General features: G+C 35.1%; 1 protein-coding gene across 3 annotated transcripts in view; it reads right to left on the bottom strand.

Moving 5' to 3' along the window:
- Nucleotides 1-20,433, bottom strand: part of DENND1B (DENN domain containing 1B) — a 156,856-nt gene that overhangs the window by 24,844 nt on the left and 111,579 nt on the right. For all 3 annotated transcript variants that reach the window (XM_051804427.1, XM_051804434.1, XM_051804443.1), the window contains 5 exons: nt 19,181-19,306; nt 10,459-10,560; nt 5,231-5,321; nt 1,536-1,576; nt 641-709 (listed from right to left, as the gene is read on the bottom strand). In XM_051804427.1, coding sequence (XP_051660387.1) covers nt 641-709; nt 1,536-1,576; nt 5,231-5,321; nt 10,459-10,560; nt 19,181-19,306 — 429 coding nt within the window. The remainder of the gene's footprint in view (nt 1-640; nt 710-1,535; nt 1,577-5,230; nt 5,322-10,458; nt 10,561-19,180; nt 19,307-20,433) is intronic.

The following is a 20,433-nucleotide window of genomic DNA, read 5'->3' as shown; positions in this document are numbered from 1 at the left end:
TATTATGCATCCAACTAGTGAAACAATTAGAAAGGCAAAAAGGAAGCCAAAACTCTCTTCCATATATTAAAAAAGCAACCCTAAAATACTTCCCACTTCATTTTATACTATTGCTGTTTTACCATACTGCACAATACCATATAGTGTTTTACTGCTTCGGCAGCCTTCGAAAACAAGATCTTTTAACATCAAAAGTATAAGCATTAAATCCAGTTAAACATGAGTATTCCAATACCATCTTTAAAAGAGCAGATGATTTGCTGCACACATTACTGATGCTTTACCACATCTTTTCAACAGTGCAGCACTTAGTGCCAAAGCAAAATTGCAGCTGTGTCTCAAATAGCTAAATGATATTCAAATAAGCTTCTAGTGTGTATTAAAACTGAAACAAAACCAGTGCACTAATGCTTTGAAAAAGTCTATTTTTATGTACAAGCTATCTGGAAGACTCTGAATCAACTCTAAATCCTAGTGCTAGATGAGAAAACAAGTGAAGCAAGACAATTTCTAAAGGCTGAAGTGCTTTTCTGCAATACATTTAAAAAATGCTTAGGTTTTTAAGCATTCAGGAAGAATGAGAGGTTGTAGGAAGTTGCAGTATTTTTATGTATTATTTATTTGAAATAGATGATCTTACAAATTTATAAGCTGTTTTCACAGCCGGAGTGGCTTTGGTCATTGCTGTGTTGATCAGCGCACCGCCTTTCTGAAATGAAGAAAAAATGTATTTTAGCAACATTTTAACACAAGTCAAACCTTAAGACAACAGCAAGGAAAAATAAACAGCGTACTGTGAAGAAATAACAATCTTCCTTTTAAATGGGTAAGAGCAACCACAGCTGTGTTTCTTCTCCAACCTGCTGTCTGCAGCCACACAAGGGTTACAGTACGTCATGACCACGGTTGACACTTTTATCAATGCATTCTAACAGAATGATGTATTCTCATTCTTCATTCACTGTTACCATTTCAAAATCAATTCAGAAGTTAAGGCTATTTTTCATGTGTTCCTATCATATTTATTATGCGACTGAAAAATACTTTGACCCCACGGAAAGAACTATCTCATTTAATCACACAAGAATTCTCTTAATCTAAAATAATATATTTTCCTAATCCTGCAGAATAACAAGGTTATACCAAGGTTCTTTTGCCAGCCAAACCGCACAAATCCATATTAACAGAATTGCTATTTACTAGAAGTGATAAACTTCATATCAAATTGTACTGTCACACCTAATTCACAGTTATGGAATGTAACATGATACAGAAAGCAGTGAAATCTTTAACTATACAGAGAGAAAAACCTTATGCATTTTGCTATTTGTTTTTTGTATGGGACTTTTGCATTTTTTTAAATCTCCAAGAAGAAAACCCACAAAATTATTGCATATACCATAGACATGTTATTTATTACAGAACACACATTTTCCTCACAAACGAACAAACTTTTACCATTATATAGATGTAAGAAAAAGGATAAAGACTTAAAGGACAAGGCAGCCATCATAATTACTTAACCAAGTTTATACCTTCACTGTATGCATCCACTGTTGGTAAGATCTTGAATTTCCTGAAATAGAAATGTAAAATATAATACAACAAAACATACATTCAACATTTGAAATGTTTCAACCTTCTTCACTATATGCATAAAAAAATGCCCTTAGAGGATGATTTATTAATTTAATTCTTTCCAGACAGACAAGGAATGTGAAGATAAGAATACACGTACACTAAGAAAGAAACCTAGGAATCTCTTATTTCATGTTTTCTATTTCCTTCATAAAAGCTTATCTTTTCAACACACAAGGTTTTTAATTCCAACTGAGGTAGAAAGAGAAATTAAAACTATGATAAGGTATCATACTGCTATAAAGTCTACAAAGAAAAACACTAACTCAAAGGAAAGAATACAATATCATTAATTGCATTCAACCATAAAGATCCCTCTGGGCAAATTTTCATGCCCCACAGTGACATGGATGCAGAAGGTACAATCCCAAGGAAAAAGAATGAGAGAAAAGTCCAAGGGTTATGGTACAACTACGTATTCCTGTGCAGGAAAAATGCTTTTAAGTTCTTAACTATATCTACTTTCTTTCACAAAGAAGACACTCTAAAGGCAAGTAAGAGCTACTGGCTTCTGTAGGACCACCAAAGACTACTGTGCCACTAAACTGGCCATGAAGGACAATGTTAAATTCTACTCAATGAAGAAATGAATACTATTTCCTAAAAGTGCTTCAGCTGAACGCCAAAGATTAGGTTCATGATCCCTGAGAAAGTTTTAGAGTATATCAGTCACTTGAATACTCCAGTACCATGAGTTGCTATGGACCCCTTACAAGACATTCACTTCAATAAGAATGCTGAAGTTTCAGAGTTTGACCATTTTGAAAGGATCATACCAATACATCTTTGAAGTTGCAGAGTTTTAAGAGGAGTTTTCAAAACTTCTTAACCTTTGCAATAATCAAGTAACCAAGATCTGGGTAGAATTATTGCAATGACTAGTGGAAGGCCAACACAGTCTCCTAGAACAGGTCTGAGAACTAACTGGATCAGTGTAAAAGGTATTCCAAAGTTTCTCAATGAGGTGAAAAAAACAAGCTGTTTATACTCATATCAGGCACTTTCACACATCCCACTAAACTTTTTACAAGCAATGTTGAGAAAGCCAGACTCTCAGACTCTCTCTAAGAATGTCAAAATAAGCAAAAATAACTCATTTTGCACTTATTTGATCTGGCTCCCTAAATCTGTCACAGAAGGAAGCATGCAAATAACATGTTACAGGGTGAAATTCAACAATTGCTAGTATGTTAAAGAAACTGCATGAACTGTAACTACTTTCTTTAACATGACATTTCATAACTTCAATTCTTATCAACAATATTCATATATCATCTGGATTCTGGTGTCCTTAACAGTGACTTTTTCCATGTCTGAGCTGTAGTTTCAAATGTTTTTCACTTTTTCAGTTTTCCTTATTCTACCACCATTGATACTAGACCAGTGGAAAAGAAAAAGACTGGAGTAAAATTGATGTGATTACAAATTACTTTAATTAATGTATTCTAGAAGAGATCCAAGTGCTAAGCCAATCCATCACTATATTCTTGTATTGAAAGTTACATAAAACTCTTGAGAACTAATACTTCCACTGAATAATATATGTAAGAGAAAACAAAATTTTAAGCACCAAGTGCAACTGTAATGAAGATGGTTGACAAATTTATTTTCAGATGTAGACATACAGAAATAAGTTTTGACCACTTTTATTGAAAAAAATAATTAAAAAAATGAAATTTAAGTTTTAATCTTCAATTTCTAGTTTAATTGTCTTTTCTGGTTTAGTTACACTTGCATATGGGGAAAAAATGCCAATTTAAAAAGAGATTACTTAAAGAATCACTTTCAATTGGATTCAGTAGTTTTTAAATTATACTCTCTACAGTTAAGACTGTGTTCACCTGTCCTTTAACAGCTTGTAGCTCACACTAACTTTCTGTGACTTTTCTGAAATCCGAGTTTCACCTGTTTTTTTAAAACCTTGGGCTTCCTGATCAAGTTGATGGGAGCTAACTCTGCAAAGAGATCATAGTTCTACCCCATTAGCGTCACAAAATGTCATCTTCCATTGCATACATATTGTTAGCCCTGCACTTCATAACAATAATGAGACAGCAGTTATGTAAATACTGAATATGTGCCCTAAGCAATTTGTCCACAGCCTGGCAATATTCAGCTTGCCTGATGTGAAAAGTACACACGCAGCGCAATCTACCCGAGAACTGAGAGCAGAGCTGAGCAGTCCCTCCTGAGCAGAGCCAGGTGAGACATGGTTCACAGGCTGCCAGAGCCCAGCCAAGAAACAAGCTTTATCTAACTTCTATTGCAGTTTTATTGCAGCCTCCTGACCTCTAACTGCAGCCAGCAAACGAGCTCTGAATACTGACATCACCTATCTGAATAATGGATGCTCGATGCCTCAAATCTGTTTACAGAGCAGCATAAGTTACCCTAAAAAGGCAGGAAAGAAGTAAATCTCTGTATAACTAACCACACTTTAATCATGAAAAAGTCCCACAAATTATGTGCTAGATCCTGGCACAAGACACAGAGGGCAGGAGAAGGCAGTGAAAATCTTGAACAAAAGCAATTATGTACTTTGAGTACAAAAAAGGTGTTTTGCAGGAGGTACAGATGGCTCTGCACCACTTGATAGTTTCTCTGTGGGTGCCCATTCAAAAGCAGTCTTGCAAAGGAAGCTGCCATATGCAACTCTCTGGATTTGCTCATATCACATAACCTCCATTTACTGAGGAAGCTTCTACACTACTTTCAAGATTGACCATAAAACAGTACTTGTGCTGGTCTTGAATATTTTGATCCAATGTTTTGATCCCATCTTTTATACCTGTGCTGGTTTTGGCTGGGGTAGAGTGAACAGCTGTGTGGTGCTTAGTCGCCAGTTGGGGTTAAAACATGACAATACCTCAAATAACAATAGACTTGTACTAAACGTTTAACAGGAAACCTTTCAATAATCCTGTAATAATCAGGACTGGATTCAGCATGTACTCTTCCATATGGGTTACCCAATGTGCAAAGCACTGTAACAACTGTCAGTGAACACAACTGAGGCAAACAACATGAGGAATAATATTGTTGTTTATGGAGAAGGCAAACTTTCATGTCCCTTCTTGGATCATATATAAAAGTTACAAAAACTTCCCCTTTTCTAGAGGAACACATTTGCTGGAGAAAGCAAATTTCTCTTAAGATTTAGGAAATCAGTCTGATTTCTGCACTGCAGAAGTAAGTAGATATGAAAAAAAGAGAAGTGCTCATGGAAAACATAACTATCTAAAAGTTAAGTATCACGAATATCAAATATGTTAAAAATAGTTTATAGAGAATATATCATATTACATAAACGTGAACACTAGAGTGATATCCCATCCTCTGCTGAAATACAAGAATTATTTTACTGGATTAAACAACCGTATCTTCATTTAATATACTGACATAACCAGACACATAATAGTATGTGTCCCAGTAGTGATTTGTTAATGCCTAAAACCTTTCCAAGAATGAATGGAAACAATGAAGCAGTAACAAGATTAATGACTTCTAAAATTTACAGGACATCATGAGGACATCATGTTGAACAGTTCCCAAAGAAGAAGTGTCAATGAGTACACACAAATTAATTCTGTACCTCCACAAAAGCCTCCTGCTGTGATTTCTTCTTCAAAAACATCAGAGAATCCTCTTCCTGCATTTAATTTTGATAGTCGACCATCAATAAACTGGGGGTGGGAAAAAAAAAAAGGGTCACACTTTGTTTTCTCTTCTACTGCTTTACAGTGTTATAGTTTTAAATGTGTTCATTATAATGGAATATGTATGTTAAAGAAAACATATGGCTTAAGGATAATAAGGCTGTTAGATGGACTTTGCAAGAGCTGTAATTATATGCAGTAGGTATATAAAGTACTTTATATAGATCAAGTAAATTATCTATATTTTCTATATTTTCCTAATGGCATGAAAAGAAATTAATTATTTCCCTACAAATGGTAACTTTGGATTTGTAATGATACCCACATAAAGGTCACTGAGACAATCCCTGACGTTCTGTTGTGAATTTGTAAGTTTACTTCATCAGAAAAATATAAACAAACCTCCCTGTGGCACCTCTTTCTGGGTAGACTACAGTAGATACGAAATAGAACTTGCTGTACACAAAAAGTCCCTTTAGAAAAACTGTAAATATTTCACCAAACCCAGTTCAAAGAAACAACAGATTATGATGTCCACTTGAAGTCTATGGCAAGCACATGTGTTCCACATGAAAAATGGCCCCATAGAGACAGTAAGTGAGGGGAAATTGTAGCAGGACCGTCCAGTGAACAGCAGAGGAAAGCAGTGGTTTGGCTCCAGAGATGGTGGCAGAAGCAGGATGGATTTGATGGGCAGAGTTTGAGCTGACTTGAAGTGAATTTCACTTAACTCTACAGGAATGCAACACAAAGCACCAAAACAAAGCAAGGCCTAATGCCAAGGCAGACCCCTAAGACCCTCTGCACCTGCCTGAGCACAGTGCAGTGCTGACACCCCTGTATTTTTAAGTTCTAATACACTTCTTTGTCCTTTTGGGTCTTTTTAACCACTAACCCTTATTTAGGTGCATCTACAGATGCATGTTGCGACACTTGTCCTTATGCAGAGGTTACAGCTGTGTGACCACATGGATTTGCATCTACACACAAGTTACATACAAAGACTGAAATGATCCAAATGTGTCAGAAAAAGTCAAAATTAGACAATTAATTATTAAACTTCTCAGAAGGGATGAATACATTCTTTTCAAGAATTATCAGGCTTCAAGGAAGTATAACAAGCACATTGTTATAGGTTTAAAATTCTTTCAAGAAGCAACCCCTCCCTTTTTGTTTTGAAAAGGCTAAATCAAGTCTGACAGATAAAGTGAGAAAGCATTTATAGAATCATACACAGTTCATCTCCTAGCAAGAATTATGAGTTATGTGCTGGTACTAAACAGTACATAGGAACCAACCAGAATTAATTATTTGGCTCTATCATTTTTTACCACAGATTATCCAAACAGTGTCAGTGTCAATCTGATGCTTGTCAGTGAATGGACCAGTGACATGAAAAAACTAATTTCTCAGAGCACAAAAATTCCAGCAGCAAGAATAAGGCAAACACAAAGATAATTTCTTTCTCTTCCTTGTCTAAATTCCTTCTTATTTTTTCATTTTACTCCAAGTTGTTTTTTTTCCAAATAGGTTGGTTCATGGTCAGACCACTGTGGGATCACTGGATTATTTCACAGTAAGAAAAAGAGATAAGAGCACCTTTAGCTACTGCTGTGGAAAAAAAAAAAACAAACCAAACAATGACACCCCCTCACCATCTCAGCCTTTGAACTGTACCACATTATCTCTTTGGGGAAAGTTATGAATTCATTCCATACTATAAACTTATGTAAGATTTATGGACATACTCATCATTTGGTAAAATCCTATCAACAGAAGACTGAAACACTGACTGAATTCGAGTATTTAATGTAAATACTGACAAAGAGAACTGTTAGCAAAAAGATATTGGAGACATTATTTAAAGGAAATGATAAGTATTAGTGGTGGTAGTAGTAGTTATTACTTTTGAGTAATTTACTGTTAATGGTTGCCCTTAAACTGCTACATGAAAAGAATAGCATGTGGAATTACACATAAAATTTATATCTTTCTCCTTCCATTTTTCAAATCCATACTCTCGAAAAATCTGGGCCTGGTATTTCAGGAAAAATTGTCACATGCAGCATATTTAATCAGGAAATAAGAATATTTAATACATAAATAACAGTTATTTTCTTTTTAAGAAAAATATACAATTAAATATCCTAATAATTTAAGAATAATGATTACCAGGGTTTTAACATTAAATCTATTCAGGGCAAAAGCCATCTTTACAAATCTGAAGCCAGTGAATTGTAGCAAATTGAACCTCACACACCCCTAATAGCTGTGATCCATTTCAGCATATTTATCATTAATTACTTCTACAAATTCCTGGAAAAATGTATGTTTTCCATAAACAGTTTGGTTTACTCTCTTTCAGAGATATATAAACAGCCCTTTCAACTTCCAAAACATGTGAAGTCATCAACATGATGTAAAAGTTAACTCTTTAATTTATAAGTCTGAGAGAATGGTTGGAGGCTAAAAGATAATACAGACATTGCCCCTGCCAAAAATATACTGTCTCCATTCTCAGTAAAGACTAAGATGCTGAATATGGGTAATGAAAATAAGACACAGAGATGAACATTATAACACCCGAGGAATAAAACTCAAGTCAAAAACCCCCTAGTTTCAAATCTGCTACACGATGCTAAGAAAACCAGCACATACATCTGGAAATTAATCTCATTTTATGAATCCATCAAGGTAAAGGAAGTACAGTTGCAGAATAACAGTAACATTACTTAAAAACCAAAAATTTTTATAAGTGCTGGTCTGTCAGTTTGCCTTTAGCAACTTAATGAGGCTTACAAATAGATTTTGGGGGAGAAAAATGCTAAATGAGTAAATGAAAAATATATGAGTTATCAAAACACTGATTCTCACAGGCTCTTTGACAATTAATTTCCTAGATAAAGGAAATGCAATTCATCTATACCACAGAAAAGACTCTTGCATTTCAAAATACTAGTTAGAGGAAATAAAAGCATAGTACCTGAACAGTACACCTGAACTTTAGGTTGGATGAGGACTGGCCCAAGAAGGAGATAAGAGCTTGTAATGACAGAAGTGTCAAGATGAGCTGTGGCCATGGTAAAGGTAAGCACTGGGACTGATCCCATTTACAGGTTAGGTAATGATTTTGGTACAAAAGATTGGCATGTGCCAATACATTTGGGGATATCACTAAACAGAAAGCACATCAAAATGCAAGACAAAGTAAAAACAGATGATGTTGAAGATGAAAATAATCTGAATGGGAGTAACACAATTAATTAATCCCATCATTTATTCTGCCAGAGGTTTCCTGGTACTTTGGTGAAAATACATTACAACTTTCAAACTTGAAAGAGTGATTAAATTAGAGGAATTAACATGTTTTAATGTAGGAGAGAGACGATTAAAAACCTACAAAGAAAAAAGGACAGAGGAAGGATTTTATAAAGTGGCACAAACAGAGCTCACTTGTCAGTTATGGCAAAAAGGGTATATTTAAACTACCAACTTTCTGCTTGGTCTAGGTTTAAGGCTGCCTCTAAGAACTATTTCCTGCTTAAAAGACCTTCCATAACAGAATAAAATATAGTCTGGTATCTCTGAACACAAACAACTTTGAAAACAGCTCATTTGTCAGTGGGAAAAACTGGAGAAGATGCAGCTGGGCTGAGGATTAGCTGAAAAAGTAGGAGTAACCTTTGCAACAAGAACTACAGGAATGAAAAACCTTTCTACTACTACTACTACCACTATTAAACCACACACATCATCAAAATTGTTACTATTTCCTAATCCTCTAAAGTATATTATTTCCTTTAGTGGAAATAAAATTAAAACAACCTATAAACAAACTGTAAACTTATTCTGTTTAATTGAACACTTTAAAATGTAATAGGTAAGTACAGAGCCACATTGACAAGCCTATTCATTTAAGTGGAATAAAACCTATTTCTTACAGCTAGAGATCTTGGTTTAGTACTAGTAATATGACAACAGTTTAGAAACATTGTTTGTAAGCACCTTTCTATTAAGAAAGTTTCATGCTACCTTATCTCACCAAGATACACAAAATGTAAACAACACTTCAGTCTGTGACTTCTTTCCATTTCAGCCCAATCAGTCATACTTCAAAAGGTTTCAGATTTCTTATTTCTTATTTTAAATTTACATTTTTTATTGTATAACATAAACCACATTAAAACTGAATGAGCCCCATTCTATGATCGTATTTTCACAGGACTTCTAAAAAGCATCATCACTACACAAATCTTTACTTTAGACATGAGCCTCTGATTAACACCAAATTTTTTTTTAAAATTAGAAGATTCTATATAGAATGAATTTCCCTTATCTATCATGGTAGTATATCTTCAAAAAAGTCCTCCAGATTATTTAAACATGAACTCCTATGTATCAATCATTTCAGGTATTTGCAGGCAAATATGTACTTTTATGAATCTTCTGATTTCATTCAGATTTTCCTTGATTTTCCTAAAAATCTAGTAGTAAGTTTAACACCCTTTTGATGCAATTGCAAGATCATGCAATCTCCTGATGAAAAGGGAGAAAAAAAGGACTTACAGCATAAAATCAAAGAACAAAAATAATTTTAAAGTCTGTAATCAAACTATAACTATGCTGCGCCAGACATTCAACAACTTGTTCCCTATTAATCCAAAATCTGCATTAACAGATCAGCTAGAATATGTTCAGGCCACCCCTATGGCTAAGGCTTGTAACATTCTCTGTGCCTAGCAAAGAAAACTGCAACTGCAGTATGAATTCAGTTTTTAAATAAAATGCCACTGAAGTCCAATTTAAGTAAGCACTATGTTGTTTAAGTTCTTTGGTTGTGAGCCAAGAGAGCTGAAAATGAAGTTCAACCATCAAGCTGGGAGATCCATGGTTTTTCCTGTTTAGATGGGTTTCTGACTGGCTTTGAAGAAATGCTGCACTGGCTTTGCACCCTGGAGTTATTTTTTTGTTCAGCTTCATCACTGCTCTTTTTAACTATAAGTGAAGATTTAAAAATACAACGAAAGTGTGATGACTGTACACAAAGTGCCTGTACTTATATCTCATCCCAGAGCTCCATAACCTGACAGAAAGGAAAATGAATTTAAATAGAGATATGTTTTAAGAGAAAATCATTAAACATGGGTCATTTAACCTCTCATACCTGTTTAAACAGTTGAAGATTAACAGCAGTTTCCAAGAACTGCTTAGTTGTACTGGAACGATGCTTCACAAAACTATTCTCACAGAAAGTTATAGGCTCTCCCTAAAAAATTGAAACAGAAAAAGTTAGATGGTAAGTAGAGTATACATATATATTGATTAATACAAAATTCTCCATCACAACTGTATCTATTTCTTAATAGATACATACAAATATTCCCTTTCAAGAAGTCTTGATAATGTGCATGCAACTAAACAGATCTAGAGGACAACAAAAAAAGCCCAAAACAGAAGATACAAACTTTTTGAAACATTGTTATAAAAAAAGTTTGAACATTAACACTTAATACAGTAAAATGTATTTTCCCACATGGGAAAAGTGCACAGCCTATAGTCACCAAAAATCCTGCACCAAACCACTTGGATGATGAAAGAAGATAAACAAGTATTCATTGAAAAGTCAGTGCTTGTTGGAAAAAAATGTTTACTGAAAACAACACTCATTTAAAAATAAAAAATGTTAATGAGAGTATTTATAAACAATCAAACTCACTCCAATGTTATTCCCTAATTTCATTTAACATTTGCTGTCTTCACTATGCACAGACCACTGGACATTCCTGAGGAGCATTCCCTTCATTTTGTTATGGATTTCACCAAAAAGCCAAAAAGCCTCTCACCCAGATTTACAAAAACAAAATTACCAGGTTAGAAAAAACTACCAAGGGTCTCAAAGACAAAACTTGGAATTAACAAAATGCAACACCTAAAACTACCACAGAAAATTTTACTGCCCAAAAGATACATCTACAGTGCAGTTCCACAGCAGAATAAGAGATACCTCAGCCACTCAAAAAAAAGAAAGATCAAAGACAGCCACTATCCTGATCTTTACAACAGCTCTGACTGGCAAGCCACTTTAAAGACAAATTTATTCATGCCCACGATCACCACAGCTTTGTGCTCCTAACCCTGTTTAACTCTGATGGCACATGTCACTCCACGCATTTCCCCACCATTCTGGTGCTTACAGAATGTCACAAAGTGTTTTCTCCATGTGACCTGGGTTTGGTGGAGCAGCTCTAAATCATTTTCAAGTGTTCTTTACACCTTACACTTGGATTCTAATTGGTTCAAGTGTGACCTAAAGAAATGCTGCAGTAGAAACATTGTGATGTCATTTTAAAAGCCTATTCTTATACTATCAAAATCTTTCCTCTTTTTGAGTCTCTCTTTTAAGAGATCCAGTCCTACTCAGCAAAGTACTTAAGTTCATGTTTAACTTGTTTTTAAGTTTTACATCCTTATTTCTTTATGGAACCTCTGACTTTATAAAAGATCTCTCCCTGGAAGAGCTAGAAGCCTTAAATTTACCCAGCACAACCCTTCCCCTGTCACGGGGTAGCTGGAGTGCTCTGATACAAACCCACCCCAGTACAATATGCAGCACTGTATCAGTCAAATCCCAGGAGAAGTACCCAAGTTACTCCCCTTACTTATCCTGAGATAACTGGTGAACACTGTACGCATGCAGGACATGTTGGATCTGCCAAATAGCTGGAAATGTTCGTGGTACTTTAAATAGCACTGCCTTCCTGACCCACTTTGCATTAGCTATTCTTGAGCTCCTAAAGACTCTTGTCTTAAGAAGATGACTCCAAGCTACTTAGCAAATCAAAGTGCATCAAAACAAATGGAATAGTCTCCAGTGAGACATGGTGGTATAAGACACAGTGCTCCTGAGGGCAGACTCTCTCCTCCGTTCCGTTGCTCTTCCAAAATATTTCAAGGCAGCAAATTAAAACAACTCCTTATATATACATATATTATATATATATATATTTATTTATTGTGTTGTTACACAAAGAAGTGATTTCTGGAAATATAGAGGTTTTGTGGGAGTGCAGCTCTGACCAGATGATGGCTCATGACATAGTAAGAAACATAAAATTTAGGACTAAAGAGCGAAAATATTTTCAAAATATATCATTTAGGAAAATAAAAACTAAGCTCCTGCTTCCCACTGCCACTTCCCCACTTGTCTGGGAAAGATGAAAGAGTAAAAAGGAGAGGTTGTCTCCCAGCAGGAGAGAAAACAGGCATGCTTGCTCTCCCTTTCACATCAGCCAGGGAAGAGGGAGAAGTCAGATAGTTTTCTGATGGTATTTTTCCTGCCCAAGTCATCTAACAGAACACCCGGATATGGTAGTTCAACACACATTTCTAGTGCATGGGTGTAATGTTTTCCCAAATACTTTCCTTTAATCACTGGATGCTTCAGATACCTGGTAAGCACTCATGCATTGGTGCATCTGTTCCCTTATCAGTACAGTTCAGAGACAGAATAACCAAAGCTATTTCTTTCCTGAAAATGTATTTAGTTCTCTAAAGAGTTCACATCCTAACCCCACCCTTGTTATTTGAACCCACTGACTGTGAGATTGCTTTAAAAATTGGAGTAGGTATAAAGCTCCTACCTATTCAGCATATGAAAATGAGAAAATCTATTGAAACCTGTAACAACTTCCACACAGAAGTTTTCTTGGGCTATCTGTGCTAACTTTAATGAAACTGAATTAAATAACACAACTCGATGAGTTATTTATTTGTTCAAGGTTCTGATCAACAAAAACGTTTTCTGAATAAAACTTTTACAAATCTTCAAGATTATTACTGTAAACATAAAGCCTCTTGAAGTACTATTTAACAAGTAAATTATTGAATCGATATAAACAAAAATAGCCCTAGATGTTTTCATATGTAAAGCTTGTAACATTCTTGTTTCTGTAAATACAGCTGACTACCTTTAGAAACTGAGGTTTGGATGAATGCTTCACTGTTATTTAACTACCAGACCATCAACTGGCCCCTGTCGTATTGATCTACAATGTACTTTCAAAACAAGTTCGATCAAAACTCAGTGGGGACTCTGTACTGAAAAGTAGACAGCTAATACTCAGACCAAACAATCTATGCCCAAACATGATATCTGTCCTTTTAACAACAGTTGCTATAGAATTTTCTTTCCCTTTCATAGCTTGCCACACACAGCAGGAATTTCTTGCTCTAAGCTACATTCACATTTTAAGTACGCTATTTATACAGACCTCAATGGAACATGAAAACTGAGCTAAACCAGTGTGATCATTTTAAAAGAAAAAATAACCTAGATTAGAAAGTATGTTTGTACTTTCTAAATCTAGTGATATTTAACTTGAACAAGAAGTACAAATATTTTAATTTTTTATTTCAGACAACGTTGCATCGCTCTAGCAAGAGATGACTCGTGCCAACTATTAGTTCTATTGCAACAATTAATATAATTTCATATGGCAGCTCTCACTTATTACATGAGGAATATAGGGCAGGTAGGTATGGCCATAGCTTCGTTGGGTTTTTTTATAATTTATTTTTTAAAAACACCATAATTTTAAACACCATTTTGGTTTAGATATTAAAATTTCTCTGTTTAAAATCAAGGAAGTACAAAGTTGAAATTTCATCTGTTGTCATGACATTCAGAGATAAAGGCCAAGGGATAAATGAGCATGCATTATGATTCTACTCAGGAAGTTACCATTTACAAACCAATTTCTCACAAATTTGTAAAGTTTTTGTAATCTGCTAAAAAAAAAAAAATTCAAATATGCTGATATTTCTTATAGTCACAATTATCCCCTACAACAACTCCTATTAATACAATATCTATACTCAAGAAAGGACCACTGCAGTCCTTAAGACAAATAAAACAATAAGTTTTTCAACATGTAAAATAGAAGTCTTATGGAAGTCACAACAAATAGTCATAACTCTGCTTTTCATTCCACTGGGGGGTTCTGGATTTATACACAAACTATGTTCTGGCATTTCATTACTCTTGCTTCTGTACTCTGCTGTACTTTCTATACTTCACTCTTGGGAGAAAGGTAAACAAGTCAATGGTCATTTCAAGAGGCACCTGTCCTCAAAAGGTTTCATTTTGAAACTCAATTACAATCAATCATTATTTATGCATTCTCAAATAATTCAGGTGCATTCTGAATCTCAAAATATTTTTATTTCCAATATAACATCTTATTGTATTATTTTGATTTATTGCATATTGAATGCAATACTTGGCATCTGTTGGACAGCTGATGTCACTACTTAAAACAGTGTCAATATTGGCCCAAAGCACTCCAGTTAGCATTCAATTAAAGTGAGGTCTGACAGGTTGTGCTATCTTCAACACGGAAGTTAGCTTGGCCCCCTGGTGTGATGATGAGACCATGAACTCCTACTGCTGAGCATTTCAGAGCAAGCCATTAGCCTTTGCTCTTCATTTCTTAATTTCTGATGAGTGATGTTACAACCATCATAACTTAAAACAAAGCTATTCTGGGTTTATTTCTTTTGTTTTAACATCTAGAGCTCTGAGGACTTTTTCCCCAAAAGAGGTGATCTTTTTCAGTGATTTCATCTTTTGTTAGATAAGTCTTGAAAAAAAGCCAACTTTTCAAAGGCAGAAAATAAGTTAATGTTCCTTACTTTTCATTTTCTTTTAATACAAGTGTCATAAAGTAATAGGCTTTGTTTATTTGAAGTGTATTCTTCTTGCCATTTTTTAATAAAAAATGAAATATCACATCTGAATTTCCTCCAGATGTTTGTTGCTTAGAATCATACAACTTTTCTGCTTATTTTTTCTGATGATGTTAAAATTAATTTCTATCATGGTGAACACTTTTAGGCTCACTATTTTTTAACTACTTCTTCATTCTATTGTCTGCCTCTCCCTCTCTAGACATAGATTGTGAATATTGCCTTTTTAAGAATTCTTTACATCATATATTGTTTTATTACCTGACAATACTGCATATGACTAATGGAAAAAAATTTACTAGTCTTTGCTTTCATCAGCAAGGTTTGCCCATGTACATGCAAGCAAGAACATGTAAAGTAAAATAGGTAGGAAAAACCCAATGTCACACATATTCTGACGATAACATTACACAAATTGCACAAATTGCCATATTTGTATCTATGTCCTACATATGCATGCAATTCTGAAACATGAAATATGCAATATTATCCATGATAAATCCCCAAATGCTGAACTACCTAAAGAAATTAGGAGCAACAAAAGGTTCAAGACCAAGCCGTAAGCATCCAAAGCAAACATAATTTGGATTTGTACATGAATTTACATGATGTAAAAAGCATTTATCCCACAACACTGCTCACTGCAATGCCTCAGCAGGGTTAGACTCTGGTGATCAAAACTGTTTGTGATCACTGATGTTGCACAGTGGCTCCCACTGCAGCTGCTGGCTGGGTGAGAATAACAACACACTGACCGCTTGCCTTTCTGTATTCCAGGGCTCCTTATGGCAAAACAATTCCAATGGCCTCATTGCCACTGCTGGAAATCTGCCCCCAAACAGGCCACGCACATTCCCCTGTCAGAGCATTTCACCCAAGGTCTCCAAATTGATCGCAGTTCTCTATGTGAATGAGACCACATAAAACAAAACCATTATAATTTACCATTCTGCTGACAATACTTTTTTTTCTGGATTATTTTTTGATCATAATGACACTGAAGCAATTTTTTCAGTCATCCCCACCTACCATGCATGAAGTGGATTCCTCCTGGATTAAACTAAAGCAGAGCTCCAGCTAGTCACAGGTATTCAGCATTCAACACCAGACGAAAATGAGAACCACAACAGAGCCAGAAATGCACACTGTGCACACTATAGCCCACTAACTGGGCTGCTTTGCCCTGCAGATCCACTCCTATTATGCAATATTTGCTAATGTAAAGTGTACATATTAAATAAACACTCTTGGCAGTTATATCAGTTTGACAGATTAATTTAGTATCATGATTAAATCAGAAAAAACAACAATTTCTACTTTTCTTGGAAACTTTTACTGGATTAAGTTTTTTATTATCATTTAATACACACAAAAAATATTATCACCTTTATCTATTACATGTCATATTTCCTGTCTGTATTAGAGTAGTCAGATTTTCCATATGGTCTTTTAGAGTCCCATGAACTCCTTCCAAGATCCCCGAAGATTCCCATTTTCCCTTTCACCAATCATTTTTTTCAATAATTGCTAGACGTTTGTTCAAGACATATTGCTACACCGAGGAGAATCTGTCCTGTGCTGAAAACAAACAGTTGCACAGAATGAGTGTTCAGCGTGATGAACAGCGTTGGGAGTGAAGAGAAGTGTTGGATGAGTACAGACACTATTAAAGCTGTTCTTTACTCAAAGTGAATATTAATGACAGTTGTTTCATATTTCGAGTTAAAAATCATACAGGACACAGTTGCAAGGAAAACAGTTCACTTGAACATATTTTTCACCTTTCCAGCGATCGACAACTATCCAAATACGCTATTTTATTCTTCATCAGGATGTTTGCAATCCTCAAAATGCTACCCCCCAAAACCTCTCAGTTCTTGATTTTGAAAATACAAGCTTATTTATAGCGAAAGGATTTCAAATCTATATAGAAAATATTTTCTATAGAAAATATTTTCATTTTAAGTATTGTCACTACAAATTTTCTCCAAGAATACTACTTGAGTTTTGAGACTCTTGAAATAGTCCTAATACAGTCAGATGTGATTTGATTTTTGAGCTTCCCAATCCACAATGCAAAAGGTAAATGTGGAATGAGTTGAACAATCATGAGAAAACTCCTTTTAGTTTCTACTAATCCAAATCTACTATTTCAAATTTTCTTTCAGAATAAAAATTCTGTGAAATCCTAAATTAGTTAAGATAATGTGAACACGGCACAAAATAAACATTACACTTTTCTTATTTGTTTTTAAATATGCTTTGTCTTTGGACAAGTTGATATCAATCCAGGATAAGCTAGTATTTGCCAGCAGACTTCTGCCTGCTAAGATACTCTGAAATAACTTGTCTTTAAAAAAAATAATCAGGCCACAATGGTTTCATAAATATCTTCTCTTACATGCAATCAGTGGAGCCAAAAAAAAGAAAAATCTGCAAAAGAAAACAATGCAGAAAGACTTCAAAGGTCACTTTGACAAATGTCTGCCAGTCAAATGAGGCATAGTGCAATACTTCCAATGCAGTACAAATGTAGATATCTCAGATATGCCAACTGCTAAACTGAAATAAAATGGAAATCAGTTAAAGGAGAGCTCATTTCAACAGAGATACAAACTGAGATGCTAAAGAACTTGCACATTCAGTTCAACAGTTACCAAAACAAAGGACTGACTGAAGCTTAGTCCTGGTCAGAACAGAGTTAAGGAGATCAACCAGGCTGACATCATTCTGTTCACATGTATCAAATGTAGATTAAGACATTTTTTTAACAGCTCTTACTGCAGGCTGCTGTGAACCAACATGGACTAGTGTCCTCACCTTTAGACTAGAGAACAAATCAGAAAACCCCTTCTGAAGCAAGGCCACATAATGCCACACTATCTGATTTGTTGAAATTATTTATTCTACTGAAACAAGTAGGGAAAGTGTTGAAATCCAGCAATTTTTTAGAACAGGTGCAGCCACTTCAATATGCTATGCAGACTGGCTTTCCATATCATATGAAAACTGCCAAACACAAACACCTGAACTAAACCCTTGAACACACTTCACTTCTGAACGGGTTACTTTCCATCTCAGTAACAAAGGCCATCCATCAGTGGCACAGACACCTCGTGTGCAAAATGCTCTTGGCAAAAAAGACCACTTGTAAGAGAAACACTTGGGTAGAAGGAGGACTGTGCCATACTGTATTTTAATGTTCCCTCCAGTAAAAGGCTCATCTGGAGACCTTTTCCATCAAGGAAAACCACATAGTTCCTTACCCAACAACAGAATGCATCGTGCTCCTTACCCCCAAACAAACATCCACCAGCTTTACAAACTTGACTTCTCAAGTGGAGATAATTTTCTTCTATCAAATCTCCATATTTACCTGAATTCATCAGATAAACAAACATTGTATCCATGGAATCCAATTTAGCCAATGTCATCTCAGTGCATTTTATCAAATGGAACTACTATCAGCAGTTTTCAAGTATCATAGGAAAACAATCTGGAGTGATAGACGAAATGAATCTCTAAATTTTTTTTCTGGTAAATTATTTTATCTCCAAAAGGTTCAATATGTGCCACCCTCATAAACCAGAAATTATGGAAGTCCATAACACATTAATTGACTGAGTAACAGCAAAACATCAGAAAAAAGTTCTGATGGGATGAAATGAGTTTTCATTTCTCCTAAATTCTAATAGTAATCAAGACAAATCTATAATATGAGAAATGCATGTTTGACTCATATCTGGTGTTTACTAGGAAATAAGATTCTGGCCTCAAACACAGCAAAGTCTCTGGACTGGTACAGTGAAAAATGATAGAGTTTGAAAGGCACAGTCTCTTCAGTTCTTCACCACATTAAATCAGGTGAGCTGTGTGTAAGCAGTTTCATGAATACAATCTCATTTTATACGAAATAAGTTATAAAACTAATACAAATTAGAAAATAGCTGACTTTGGATGACTATTTATTCTTCAGTACAACTCACTGTCAGGAAATGGTAGTGTCAATGTATCCTTAGCATAGAGTAAGATTTAAAACAGGCTGTTTCAGACTGGGATAAAACATTTCATATTTTCCTCGCAAAGAAAGAGACCACGCTCTTAGAAATTAAGGAGAAAAAGTAATAATGAAGCCATCTTACTGGTCTGTATCTTAGTGCATCTCTGTAGGATCCAAACAGTGCTGCCTGTGCCCGAAGAAAGGCCTTGGCTACTCCGTCGCCCGTAGCTGTGGACTGCTTTTTCAGTTTATTTTTCAAGGCCGAGACCTGCACGACAGAGTGGAACAGTTAAATTAACACCTCAGAAATTGGTACAGCGAGGTATGAACCTAATCAGCAGGCAAACCATGGTGTCTACAGGTCAGCCAAAAATTCATCCTCCTCCTTGATAGCTTATCTTTTTAACTGCAAAGAGCACCTGCTGGTCTGTTAATTGAAATGAAAGCAGGGGATGACGGTAGAGTGCTAATGCAAATTGGTTTATGTTCTCTTTTTCTTTTTTTCCAAGGCCTCTTGACATAAATAAGCTTAATTATTTTACAGTAAAATTCATGTGAGCCACTTTTCTGCAGATTTTTTTTGATCAAAACATGTACTTACTTGTTTGAATGAAGACAGTTGGATATGTTCTATTTATGCTATGAAGGTTTATTTTTAAGGACCCTTAATGTTCCCTTACTACTCAGTTTCAGGGCATACCTCTTAAGTCAAATTATTATCTTACATCATTTCTCATGCACCATGGGAGTACCTGCTACCCCTGTCAAACAGTTGAGAAAATTTTGTGTAAATTCAGTGCTATGATGCCTTTAGAATTGTCCTCAAATATAAAACACATGAAAAGGAAAAAAATAAGAACAATAATTAGAAGATGCATTTACTTTAAAAGGAAAAAAAACCCCAACATTCTTATTATAGTGGTTCACTTTTTTTTTAAGGTCTGTCTTTTTTTAATTGGCAAATGACAACCACTGATAATACAGAATTAGAGGAAAAAAAGGGACATTTTAATTTAGATCATCCTTACTTGGACACACTTTGGAGGAAAATCACATAATTCTGGAATTGTTGCAGTATTCCTGAAAGATATGTGGAATTACACCCACATGTAGTCTATACTCTCCTGATTTCCATCATGAGGGAGACCTGGTGATCTAAGTCAACTCCAATTATGTAGAATACATGTTTCTATATAAGTTTGTATTACAATATACCCAACAGAGCATTATACAAGTCCCTAAACAAAGTAACCTTCAGAGTTACTCTTTAAACAGAACATTATAAATACAAACTTATCACCAAAACAGCTTTCATTCTTTTGGAAATATACAAAAGAATGAGTATCATTTTGTTTCTTTATGCAAGCAGTCCTGACTGCTCTTGTAGACGATGAT

Source organism: Manacus candei, unplaced genomic scaffold, assembly GCF_025592945.1.
Source record: "Manacus candei isolate 608988 ecotype Guabito, Panama unplaced genomic scaffold, ASM2559294v1 h1tg000005l, whole genome shotgun sequence".
Lineage (NCBI taxonomy): Eukaryota > Metazoa > Chordata > Aves > Passeriformes > Pipridae > Manacus > Manacus candei.
Note: the sequence above shows the minus strand (reverse complement) of the source record. Positions and strands in the feature narration are given on the sequence as shown.